The sequence below is a fragment of the Thermobia domestica genome, chromosome 13, assembly GCF_964235325.1.
Source record: "Thermobia domestica chromosome 13, izTheDome1.hap1.1, whole genome shotgun sequence".
Lineage (NCBI taxonomy): Eukaryota > Metazoa > Arthropoda > Insecta > Zygentoma > Lepismatidae > Thermobia > Thermobia domestica.
Genome location: NC_137466.1, coordinates 70277770 through 70291988, shown reverse-complemented (window position 1 = coordinate 70291988; position 14219 = coordinate 70277770). Strand labels below are relative to the sequence as shown.

The following is a 14219-nucleotide window of genomic DNA, read 5'->3' as shown; positions in this document are numbered from 1 at the left end:
TTCCTCTTTGAAACAACTAGGGATTTTAATGTATTGATTTTAGTGTTTTATTCTTCAAAACTAGTATTTGTTTATTTTTCTTTGCAACTTAAAGCATACTTTTATATCAACCATTAGCCGACCTACGTGATTTCTCCAAAATGGTCTATAAGACGTTTTTGATTATTTTTTTCTTCTTTATTTTACGATTAGATGTAAAAGTTACATGTTAATAAAATTTGTACAGAATATGATATTTGTTAATTAGTCAACGAATATCCGAAATTCATTAATTAGAATCAGGTTTGATTTTTTAAATCTCATCAGAGCAGGCCTTGGCTGGACTACTAACTAGGACGGTGGAGAATTCTCCTAAAAGGGCGCCCGTACAAACACAAATACGTGTTATATATGTTATTAGATAAATATTATATACTATTTACGTTACTAAAACAATTTTTGTGATTTTAATACATATATATGGGCTCCATTTTATATATTAAAATCACAAAACTTATTTTAGTAACGTACTTACACACACTGTGAAAACCTCTTTACTAGAGAAAGACGTTTTAGTTATACAGTGGAGTATCGTTAATTCGAACTTGGCTAATTCGAAATATTGGATAATTCGAACAGAAGTCCATTCCCCTTGAAAACTGTATTGAAAACAATAGTAAAAAGTCGTGGATAAATCGAACTTTTGAACCTATGTTTTGGATAATTCGAAGTAAATACAGTTGAAAATTTTTAATGTTGGACATGTGTAAACAGAGAAATACAGTTTTAACGTGTTTTCAGTTATCCAGATGCAGCCATTGGGAAGAGTAATACAAAAGATAAATAGAAAATCTATGTAATGATAAAGATGAAGGTGAGTTGGGGAAGAAGTAAAGATAGAGAAGGTGTGGCAATCTCACCTTGTTTCAGAATTGGTTGAAAATTTAAGATGAATTGTTGATAAAGTCAACCAAATGTTATTAATATCGTATTCCACGCAATACATGAAATTCAAGATTTATTGACCGTACAAAAACAATCAAATTTAAACAAATGGGGTTTACGACTTCTTAAAAGTGAGAACAGAATATTCAAATTGTTACTGGTGTTTAATTGTTTGGACTATTCAATGTATGTTGTAGTGTTGTTCGTAAATATATTTTCCATTGTACACGTAGTTTGAATTATGTGGAGTCGGTGTCGTTTGCTAGTTTGCGGTATTCGATCACGCAAATAATAAGCTGCTTTAAAGGTAAAGTCTACACCATATGAATATGTTTTTGATGCACAGTACTTTGGTTTGTTTGTTGTTATATATGTGAAAATGAATGTTGTTGGATAATTCGAATTTTGGATAATTCGAAGTTTTTTCTTGTCCCCTTGGACTTCGAATTAAAAAGAGTCCACTGTATATATTTGTCAAAAAATAAAGCTAAATACAACAAATCAATATAGCTGTATTTTAGAAATACAGTAGGTATTATTTATCCGAACACTGCTCTAAAACTCACAGGAACATTCAATATGCTTGGATTAAATTAGAAACAGAGTCTACTGTGTCAATATGAATGTATCACACGTTTGGTTGTCCAAACTATTCTCGATTTTTCACAATGTTTTGTTTTATAAATACGTAACTTTATACATTTTTTAAGTGATTGTACTCTTTACCTGTTCCTTGCCAATAGCAAATGTATGAATTTAAGTAGCAAAACTGGTATACAGAAGAAGAACTAAAACCACTGATCTATAATGCGATGTTTGGCAGGGTGCCCTATGCAAAGGGCACACTGTATCTTTCACAGGTTCGTTCTTTACCGACAATAACTGTATGCATTTATAGTACACAACTATGATGATACAGAAGAATATACAAATAAAAACCGTTCATGTTTAATGTGATTGCACAAGGGCATCTGATGTAAAGGGCGCCTATACCTTTTACGGGATTTTTGGCAATAACAACTGTAGGAATTCATTATTAAAAAGAAAACTTGTAACTTTATTTATTAAATGATATTTTAGAGGACGCACCGGAATATGTCCCTGTGGGCTAGTCCATGCCTGCATCAGAGTAATATATTTTGAGATTGTTGTTACATGCCTTAATAGTCCAGTAAAGATAGCCCATTTTTCTGCCAAGAAAGGAACAAATTAGTAACAAGCTGAAAAAAGGTATGGAAGTAGAGGGATGTGTCAGGAATAACATACTAAAAGTCCCCTAAAATCCCACTGTAGCTTTTCCCGCAATTTTGAAAAATGTCCGCCATCTTTAGACGACGACAAGGAATTTATGGAAATCGTCACCCTTTATGTTTATTCCTCTAGCCACCGTTCTAATTATCACAAAGCCATGAGTCATATATGGTTGGAAAGCTTGAAAGTCAGAAAATCTAAGTAAATAACATATATGCCCATCGTGCTAAATTTCTAGAAGAAGAGGAAGAAGAAAACAGCTTTTTTATTTAAAAAAGGTATATTTTCAGAAATCATGAGAAGTTTGCAACACTGACAGTTATTGCACACCAACGAAACACCACCAACAGATGTCCTTGATATTTATCTCAATCATAGAAAACAATGACACAAATCGGTGCAATACATTCCGAGAAAAAAATATAACTTATGTTACTTTCTGACCTCTTTGTACAAAAGTGCATAAGGTGACACACTTTCACGGTTCTAGTCACCTTCTTTTATCACATAGGACAAAGAGTTATATATCATTGGAAATCTTAAGAAACGAAATTCGAACGAGATAACACTTATACTAATCAAGCCCAATGTGTAGAAGAAGCGCAAAACCCAAAATTTCGGGACAAAACGTGATTTTCGCATATTTTCTTTAAAACTTGCAACACTGACAATTATCGTATGTTAACAAAACTCAGCCACCGTTTTCACTATCATCATTTTTAATTTACTTTTAAAATGGCTAACGTTTTTCCTAATGAAGTAAGCTTTCATGATACATAGTTTTACAGCACTTAAATATAGTACAAAAATAATTTATTGATAGCATTAGAAAGTAGCAGAAATTGGTAGTCTCCTATTCATAGGAAAATCGTAATTCACACACTAAAAATAACTCTCAACTACAATATTCATTTGAAGGTAATTTTTTAAAAATGTCTTGTTTAAACTAGAATGTAATTTTCCTTCTAGTATTCTTCAAATCAACTTAATATTTACATTACACGTTAGTATGCACTTTAAGAACATTTTTGTAACTAGTTCATTCGGACTTATTTTATTAGAAATCAATGATGTTATCATTATCTCGTTCATCTCTATGATCTTCATCATTTGGTTTTGCATTCATACATCCAATTCTTCGACAGTGACATAAATTAGAGCACACAATTCCTGCTTTCCTACAACCGTATATACTTTCACAGCCCTTTTTACAGTTACAGGATATTACACGGAGCGGGTTTCTTGGTCATTCTTGCTTCTGCGAGAATACCTCCTAATGTTGTCCATCCATATTCAGTCGCTTGCAAATCATTTCCACGGTACATTTGAACCTGATGATATGGTGTTTCGCAGCATCACTGGTGGATGTCAATTTTTCCAATTGTATTTCGTTCTGAATGGGGAGCGACTTACTGCAAGGATGTATGAATGACACTGGAATTCATCCAGTAAGGTTACTATTGCTGGAGAATCGTAGTGTGTTGGTAGAAATGATATGCCAGCTTCATAGATTGTACACTAGCGTTATAATGGTTCAAAACTTTAAGTGATCGTCATAAATCTTATTTTTTGAAGTAATCGCAATGGCTTTTTCCTTCCCTGTCGATACAAATCACATGATGTGTCGAAACCAGTTAAAGCATGGTAACTGAGCAGAACAGTTATTATATTTGTCTGTGTATATTACAACTTCTTAGTACTAAATTCTTTACTCAAGTCTTGTACACGTCCAAGTTTTCGAAATGTGATGTCGTACTGATTATTTCCTTGTTCAAGCAAAATGATTAAAATATCAACATCCTCGCCAATTACCACGACGTGCCTACAAGGATTAGGCTTAGATTAGGATTAGGATTAGGATTAGACTTGGTTACAACAGTTTTAGCTATAAGTGCGTCAGCATCACTTCTTGCTTGTTGGGTTTGAATTGCAGCTTGTGTCAAATGAAGCATAAACTCAAGGGCGAAACAATCCTTATTTTTGAAATTATCTAAGAATTTATCTTTTCTTTTTCTTTTTCTTTTTCTTTTCTTTTCTTTTTTTTTTTTTTTTTTTGTTAATAATGTGGTTTCATTTGTGAATAACACCAAAGCTGATTGAATCTTTGACTCACGTTGCTCCCGCTCAGCGGCTTTTGTACAGTTTTCAGTGCAATACCCATAAAAAGTAATTGTTGTTTTCGTTCCTGAGTTTGTGAGTACATAGGACACATACGAGTTGTGCACGTCAAGGTATGTTCCATGTTGTGGCCAAACAACATGATGTAGAATCCAACCTTCATCTGTAACGTACACAGTGTTTTCAATTTGATGAGTTTTAGACTGTCCGATATTCAAACATGTCATACAAAGCAGGCTTTTTCGTTTTTCTCATGGACATTTCTGTGAAGAGAGAAAGTGAATAGGGTGCAAGCTCGTAATCAAAACACTGCTGGAGTTCTTTTTCGGACTTCTACTCATATGATTCAGTTGAAGTATGGTGTTCACAGCCAGTAGATCACGGATACGCACTACATTGTGCATTACGGATAGTGGGATGAATTTATCTTTTTTGTTTAAGTTTCACATTTCCAAAAGTCCGTCCAAACATTCCTTTCATAGCAGCCAATCCGATTTCCTTAGATTTATCAGTTGACCATTTCATTACCTACCATGCCAGTGCTTAGGGACGTGAGCTCCGGATATGAAGGGAATAGAGAATGCTGGCAAAACCAACGCAATAATTTCTTTAGATGTAATATATCACGTGATTGACTGCTTTGGTACAGGTCCACATGCCGACCAGTGTGAAGTTCTTGTCTATCTTTGTTTAATGTTTTTTTCAAGACATTCTCGTAGTGGCACGCTGCTGGCATACTTGACACAGCTAGATATTATCTTTCGTCATGCTTCTCCCATGGGTCAGTCCACCGCTGCTCTTCATTGTTCTCGCTAAAACCTGCTCAATCGTCATATCAGCTCATGTACCACTCCAAAATATATCTTTTCTACGAATAGTTAAGTAATCGTCTCCTGTAAATAGATGGAGCTCATGAAGATCCATTTCATCCTCCAACCGCAACATTTCTTGTAAGTACAGATGTGCGTATTTGACATACAAAAGATGCTCAGCTGCATAGAAGTATGGTAACATTTCTCACATGCAGTGAAGATGAAGATTCAAGTCTCCAGTTCTTTCGAATTAAAAGACGCATAATTTCTACAAGCTGAAAGTACAGAGCGAATAACTTACAGATACGGCTTGTTTCTGCAGCAACGTCAGTGAATAACTTCAGGTCATTTGCAATCTTGATTGACTATTTTTGAATGTTGAACAACTAAATCAGTATCGATATCTTCTTCAGTCATCAGAGGTATACAAACATCTCGCAATTGACGCACAAACTCCTCAGTGGCGTGCGATTCATGAATTAAACAGTATATATTGCAATTACTAACTGTGTTTTAAAAAATGAGCTCGCAAAGCACGAGCAATAAGAATGGCCTGACTTTAACTGTGGCGTGGAGTTACTAGCATACACACAAGACCAAAGATCTACAATGCCACTACCTTTCATTATATATGCAATTGTTTCCATAAATGACATTATAGTGTGAAAAACCACCAAGTCTAACAACCACTGACGGTAATTCACCAGAATTTCTACACGCTGCTATAATGTCACATGCTTTAGAGTACAAAGGTTGATCCAACGTGACTAAGCACACTTTTTTGCTTATTTCCTGCATATTCTTTGCTGGCAAACATAAGCGCCGAGTATACAGCATTCATGCTTATTGGCTGAAGATTGATGAAAGGTTGAATTACTACTTAATGTACCTGGTACTTATGGTTGTTGCTTGTCACCAGCTGCATAAATCCATTCCAATTCGGGCAAGTTGGTGTCTTCAACCACTTGAGAATCATCTATGTTACATTGTACAGAAAGTGGATTTCAGTTTGGATATTAAGAACACGAAGGTATCTTATATCTTCAATGGTTAAAGCCGAAAGGCCATTACCTTTGCGTGTGTACGTTAAAAAAGGTATATTCCATTCTTTCTTTGACAGTGTACGTTTTTTGAGCCCAGGTATTGCTCAATGATATGCGAGCGACTGAATATGAATGGACAACATTAGGGGGTATTCTCGTACCAGCAACAATGACCAAGGAACCCGCTCCGTGTAATATCCTGTAACTGTAAAAAGGGCTGTGAAAGTATATACGGTTGTCGGAAAGCAGGAATTGTGTGCTCTAATTTATGTCACTGTCGAAGAATTGGATGTATGAATGCAAAACCAAATGATGAAGACCATAGAGATGAACGAGATAATGATAACATCATTGATTTCTAATAAAATAAGTCCGAATGAACTAGTTACAAAAATGTTCTTAAAGTGCATATTAACGTGTAATGTAAATATTAAGTTGATTTGAAGAATACTAGAAGGAAAATTACATTCTAGTTTAAACAAGATATTTTTAAAAAAATTACATTCAAATGACTATGTAGTTGAGTGTTATTTTTAGTGTGTGAATTACGATTTTCCTATGAATAGGAGACTACCAATTTCCGCTACTTTCTAATGCTGTCAACAAAATTATTTTTGTACTATATTTAAGTGCTGTAAAACTATGTATCATGAAAGCTTACTTCATTGGGAAAAACGTTGGCCATTTTAAAAGTAAATTAATAATGATGATAGTGAAAACGGTGGCTGAGTTTTGTTAACATACGATAATTGTTAGTGTTGCAAGTTTTAAAGAAAATATGCGAAAATCACGTTTTGTCCCGAAATTTTGGGTTTTGCGCTTCTTCCACAAATTGGGCTTGATTAGTATAAGTTTTGTCTCGTTCGAATTTACGTTTCTTAAGATTTCCAATGATATATAACTCTTTGTCCTATGTGATAAAAGAAGGTGACTAGAACCGTGAAAGTGTATGTCACCTTATGCACTTTTGTACAAAGAGGTCAGAAAGTAACATAAGTTATATTTTTTTTTCTCGGCATGTATTGCACCGATTTGTGTCATTGTTTTCTATGATTGAGATAAATATCAAGGACATCTGTTGGTGGTGTTTCGTTGGTGTGCAATAACTGTCAGTGTTGCAAACTCATGATTTCTGAAAATATACCTTTTTTAAATAAAAAAAACTGTTTTCTTCTTCCTCTTCTTCTAGAAATTTAGCACAATGGGCATATATGTTATTTACTTAGATTTTCTGACTTTCAAGCTTTCCAACCATATATGACTCATGGCTTTGTGATAATTAGAACGGTGGCTAGAGGAATAAACATAAAGGGTGACGATTTCCATAAATTCCTTGTCGTCGTCTAAAGATGGCGGACATTTTTCAAAATTGCGGGAAAAGCTACAGTGGGATTTTATGGGACTTTTAGTATGTTATTCCTAACATATCCCCCTACTTCCATACCAATTTTCAGCTTGTTACTAGCCCTAATTTGTTCCTTTCTCAATCCTATCTTTACTGGACTATAAACAGTAAATACGAAAATAGCTTATTGAGTTTCCGACCTCTATAATTTAAAATGGAATCTAAACTATTTCATATTCAAAACATTCTGTAAACTTTTTGAAACTCCTTATTACATATAGGTGTACACAAATGGAGTATTAGTAATGTTTACAATGTTTACCCATATATACTTATATTTACCATGTCTAACATCTGAAATAATTGCTGTAATGAGGTGCGCCTTTTGAATACTATCAACCATAGCTAGAGTTCCTCCGTGAGCCATGCATAAGTACAATGCTTCTTCCCAGCTCGCTCGCTCTGTGAAAAACGTATATACATGTTTCCCATGGTTGTACGAAAACTTTCCAAAGCTTCTGGTAAAATCAATTTCTGAAACGAAGTAAAATACTTCTTTTTATACACCATGATTGATTCGAAAAGATAAATTAAATTTCGTACGTGTATATTTCCTGAAATAGTGTGTCCGATAAGTTCCCGTACATGTAGGTTTGAGTATTACACAGAATAATGTCAATGTACTTTATTTATTTATTACATACTATACGCATTTATTAGTGTTCATTTACAGGGTGTTACAAAGATGTTTCACAATATTTTGGGAACAGAATCCTCGCATCAAAATAAGAAAAATATTTCATATGGATCTGAGCTCAAAAGTGGATACTTTCGCAGGTATAGGGTGCCGAAAACGTGAAACAAGTGAATTTTAAAAGTTCATAGTCCCACTACTATGGGACCTATCGTGGTCGGGTTAAGACCTATCACGGTCGGTTATCCAATATGGCGGACAAAATGCAAAACACTACTATGGAACTGAAATTGGGTAGATTTTTTCGTGGTCGCTGAGTACGAATTGAATGTAAACAGTGGAAAATGGAATATGACGGATCAAATGTGGAAGACGAAAAATGAAAAATATATATATATACAGAATGGACATATGTTATTCTTAGACATATAGTAGAAAAATACCTATAGTACATAAGGGGGCAAATAGGAGCAGACGATGTTTTACAATAAACAGGGAGCGTGTTTTGCCATACAATCATGCCGAAATTGAGGCACAGAATGCAGGGCAGGTTTTGTAGCGCATATGAAAGTTTTATGATACGAACAGATTGCAATAAAAGATAATAATTATTTTACTACCAACTCCCTCCCCCGTGCCCGAAGAGATACGCGGGGATCGGCATGTGTTATATATCGCTGTAAAGCTCACGAAGACTATACTTTACATCTGTAATATCTCACAAGAATAGCGCCTGTAGGGTACGTTGCGACTATTGGCAGATACCAACTGAAGATCCGAACAGTGACAGTGAAAAGTGCGTGTTTAAAATATCGTTATGCTTCCATAACTGTCTTTTTGGTTTCACATTATGCCGTGTACACTTGTGAGAAATATGTATGACAAATGTCCACTCTCCGTAGTAGGGATAGTACTGACATCGAGAGTAGTTTCGATCTTGTCTCGGTCTTGTCTCTAAATCGAGACCGTGATGTGCTTTTCTAAATCGAGACGAAGCCCAGGTTCGTCTCGATACATATACGTCAATTCTATAGTTTTGCACATTTTGTCCGCCATATGGGATGGGTTTTATTGCATTTTGCACTTTTAGCATTGGATTCGTACCCCACGACCACGAAAATCTTTATCTACTTGCTTTCAGTTCCATAGCAGTGTTTTGCATTTTGTCCGCCATATTGGATCCGCCATTTTAAATTTTATATTTTTTGGTATCCGATTTATTCATAGCGACGTTGAATATATCTATATACCCAATTTTAGATCCATAACATGTTTTTTTCTTGTAATTTGTGTCCGCCATGTTGGATCCGCCATTTTGATTTGTAAACATTTGATGTTAGGTTCGTATTCAGATACCTTTCAAACCTATATACACTGCGTCTCAAAACAATTACATCATAGCTTCCTATTTTGTCCATGTTTTCTGGTGTTTTGGAGCGTACCTTGTTCTAATTTTCAAATGGTCGCCACGCCCCCTAGAGGCCCCATTCAAGCGAGATATTTCACATGTGAGGTATACTCGGTGTGACCTTTCCAACGATATATAACACTTGCAGATCCCCGCGTACCACTTCATGTACTTCCTTAGTAAGACTACGGTTGATCATGGAACAGTACATCAGAATAAAGAAACCAATTGTGATAGCATCTGTTGACATAGAAAAAGCTTTTGACAAGGTAGATTGGAAGCTTTTGACAAGGTGGAAAAGCTTTTGACAAGGTGGATTACAGAGACAGAAGAATAATTACAGAACTTTACAGGAAACAGGCAATTGTTATAGGAAGAGATCAGAAGGAAGCAAGAATAAGTAAAGGAGTAAGGCAAGGATGTGGACTTCACCTCTCCTGTTCAACGTCTATACAGAAGATTCTATAAAAAAATTCTTTGATAAAAGCGAGAAAGGTGTAAAAGTAAATGGCCAGGTTTTCAGCACAATAAGGTTAGCTGATGACATAGTACTGATTGCGGAGAACGAAAAGGACTTGCAGGAAGCACTTTCAAACTTGAACGATCAACTGGAAAAAACATGCAAAATGAAGATAAATAAGAAAACGAAAGTGATAAAGTGCACAAGAGCAGGACAGGAAAGGGCAAACAAATGGCTAGAGGAAAAGAAAATCGAAGACGTTCCCCAATTTAGGAAGTCTAATATCCTTCGACCGCAGGCTAAACAAGCATTCAATAGGAAAAGAGGACTGCTAACATCAAGAAATGTGTCATTGGACGTTCGAAAACGATTTAACACCCTGGTATGGAGCGTGGCGCTTTACGGATCAGAGACGCGGACATTGAGAAAAGCTGAAATATCCAAGCTGGAAGCATTTGAAATGTGATGTTGGCGCAGAATGCTGCGCATATCATGGACGGAAAGGAAAAGAAACGAAGACGTGCTAAAGAAAGTTAATGAAGAACGACAGATCATGAAGATAATAGGAAAAAGAAGAAACAGTATGCTTGTCCATCTTATTTGGCACTCTGATTAGATCATTGTGTTGATAGAGGGAAAGGCAGAAGGAAAACCAGGAAGAGGAAGACCAAGGATAGAATATCTAAATGCAGTTACAAAAAACAGACCTTATCGAATTATAAAAAGCTCTTCCAATTGAGAGAAAAGTTTTAAAATGTCCATGTTGCCTACCATGTTGGTTGAGATGAACAAGAAGGAGAGTTCCCAGGAGTGATGAATTTCTCTGCTAATTAAACATCCAAAAGTAAGGAATACTCTCTTAACATCTATTCTTTATTTTTAATATTTTCAGTCGTTTTTGAACTCTGGTGAGAACCAATAGATTTAAGCACATTCTTTATATAATAATAATAAATAGAGTAATACATATTGGTGATTACGGTGAATTTAATACAAACATCAGAAACGACGTTGTTGCGTATACGTATGCTGTGGATGAATCAAGAATTTTTTGTCACTTCCTCTGTTAATCTAAGTGCAACGTTCAAAAAGTTATATTTTCAATTATAGGCACTTTGGCTCTTATGTATTGAAAGCATGGGTTATTGTACGTTTCACATGTATTTTCACTTAATATTTCCTCAAGTTCGTTACCTTCCATTTATTTATTTTTAAGATCCCTTCTTTCAGAATTTTAAACAAAGATATCAATTCTTGCCTTCACTATAATGTATATAGATCATAATAAAACATAACTTTTGCAAATTTCATATGTAGCATACTTCTTTGGAACTCAATGTAAGGAATATACGGATTAGAAAGTGGAAAACTTTTGGTATTATACGAATACAATTAATACAATTTACTCTCATAATGTCTGAATCAAATGCGAAAGAGGTAATCCTTTAAATGAAAAACAGAGATAGAAACTTATTAGCTCTATGGTCTATGGATCCCGAAGGTTCAACACCGCATTATAAAAGTTCTCCATTGATTTCTGCTCTGAGCCGGCTGAATCAAATTTCTACTTTGTATTCCTATTTCTGCGAAGTACATCTTAATATTGTTTCTCCACCTGATTTTTTTAAATTGAGTTTCCAGAAATTTTGAAAGTGTTCCTACTTTCTTCCATTCTGGTTACATATTCTATCCACCTGAGTCTCTTAGACTTAATGACCCTAACAATGTTAGGTAAACGGTATAAATTATAAAGTTCCTCGTTATGAAGTCTCCACCATTTTCTATTCCTGTCTCTACTTTGTCGGAGTATTCGGCTAAGGATTTTATTTTCTACTGGTTCTTCCCTCAAACGCAGCAAATCATTCAGCAACTCACATAATTATCATCTTAAGATTCAAATTCTTCGACAGAATTCGCGAAGATAAAAGATTTTAGACTGAATGATTACATGAATTCTTTGTTTTCAGTCGATATTTAATTTCTTCCTGTATATGGTCTTGGTCTGTTATTGATCCTAAATATTTGAAACTGTCCTCTTGGTCGCAACTATTACTTGATATTTTACCGCAGTGGTTGCCAAATTTATGAAGCTTTTGAATTACCGTACCGTTGTTAAATCCCACTGTGAGCTACCAACCAAAAGAACTACCATTTTAAAAAATCTTACATTTGTTTATTGCCTATAAACTTACATTTCCAGGTTATCCAACCGAAGCGTTAACGCGATGTACCAAAAATGGTCGACAGTCTGGTGATCACTGTTTTAACGTATCTAATGTTTGCAGTATTACGGTCATGTAGAATTTCAACATACTTAGTTTACTATGCATGTACTTCTAAACTTCTGCATTAGTTTCAATTGTCCTGGCATTATCTCCTTTCAGATTGTCATCATCGGCATTAACCGTAACTGGTAAGTGCTATTGAATTCTAGACCCTAGTTCATATCTTTACATTTCCTTGAAACATATTACGGAAGAAAATTGAATAATAATAGTGACAACACATAGGCCAATTGCTTCAGGTCATGAACAAGCACTTCTCTACTCGGACTTTATTTTAGGTTTCGTTTATTAGTCTAACTAGCTTTTTCTAATATAACAAATTCAGAAAGAATTTTGTACATTGTTTTTCGAGAGCTAATCCTTTCTGAAATTCATGTAATTCCATCTCCATTTCTTTTCGAGTATTGGCAAATTGTAAATGTCTGGTCGCTATTTGATCGATTTTGCTTAAATTCTCACTGATAATCTCTAATAATTTCATCTTAGTATTGGGTCAGTCTTGCTTACATCCGCTAGCAAAACCTTAAATGGGATACCTTTTTACTTTGAGATTAGTAGAATTTTACTTAATACATATCACACATGTGTAATATTAATTTAAGTAAACTATGTAGTACTTACTGCGAAAACTAACTCTTCTTGTCATACTCCTCAAGTCAAGTTGCGATGAGCTCTCTCTTAATATAAAAATAAGGGTAATTATCAACAAAAACATGTTGAAACAATCACGTATATAGCTAATATCATTCTCAACGATGTATTTTCATGTGTTGCTTCAAATGTAATTTTAGAACGTTTGTCATTAGAATATATATCAAGAGCATAGTTCAGCTATTTTTAAATTTCCAATTTCTTAATATACAAAATAGGTATATTTTCAAAGAAGTGAGCACTCATTTAAATTAATGATAATATTTCATAGGTTTTATTTATTTTGTCAGGAAAATTAGTTGATATATTGGTTTTTATTTATTAGTCTTCAGTACGTAGTATTATAATTTCTTATGTTACGTACGTAGATACATCCATTGTTTTTATTCTTTGTATTTAATAAACAAAATGATAAAGCAAACAGATAGGGTTTGGTGTAAGTACGTACCAATTGATTGTCTTCCAAACAGAACGGCAAAGTTTCTTAAGCAATACCGTATAATGTTAGTTAGTTAGTTTCTGAAAATACAAATATGCTTCAGTCGGTTCATCATTACAATCAGTAGCATCATTTTAACTTTTACCAGGGAGAGGAAGAGGACAAGATTGATGACCAACATAAGATTTCACGTTTTTCATTAGCATATTAGTAGACGATTTATTGAAGAATCATGTCTTTCTCAAACTTAGAGGGGGCAATTGGCCCCTCCCCATATGACATGAATGCGTGTCCTATTTACTAGGACTCAGAATACGAAACGTTTTACTCTTTTTAAATTTAAACACTTCAAACTCCCCTTTAAGAACAATTCATAAACTGAATGTTTTATAAACGATGTACGAAGGTTTAATGAGCAAAACTTTTTTCAGTAGTTTTTACTCCATTATGTTGTCCTGCTTTTCCCATTTCCATGTCTGTAACAAGTTTTTGCATACACTGATCAAAAATTATATATAATATCCATGTGTTTTCATGAAAAGTTAATGTTCTAATGACGTCACAAATTGTATAAGACTAATTTCTGTCCGTTCAATGATTTATCAGCCAATACTCGTGAGCAAGAGATGAGCGAAAGGGCGGATGCACAGTCATCCAAAACTCTTTTTCGTTGTATGTAGTCTACATAGATCATAAAACGTGCACATTTGTGAAAAGGAAATTTGAAAGTTTTTTAAATTGTGAAATTGTTCACAAAATAAATCTTCTAAATTGGCCTAGCATCTTATC

The 14219-nt window shown here is 34.5% G+C and overlaps 1 protein-coding gene across 1 annotated transcript in view; it reads right to left on the bottom strand.

Annotated features, from left to right (window-relative positions):
- LOC145668220 (uncharacterized) overlaps positions 1 to 13241 on the bottom strand; it is a 112618-nt gene extending 99377 nt beyond the window's left edge. The window contains exons 1-2 of the mRNA XM_081735872.1: positions 12962 to 13241; positions 7836 to 8027 (exon numbers count right to left, since the gene is read on the bottom strand). Coding sequence (XP_081591998.1) covers positions 7836 to 8027; positions 12962 to 13055 — 286 coding nt within the window. The 5' untranslated portion in view covers positions 13056 to 13241. The remainder of the gene's footprint in view (positions 1 to 7835; positions 8028 to 12961) is intronic.
- Positions 13242 to 14219: the final 978 nt, after the last annotated feature.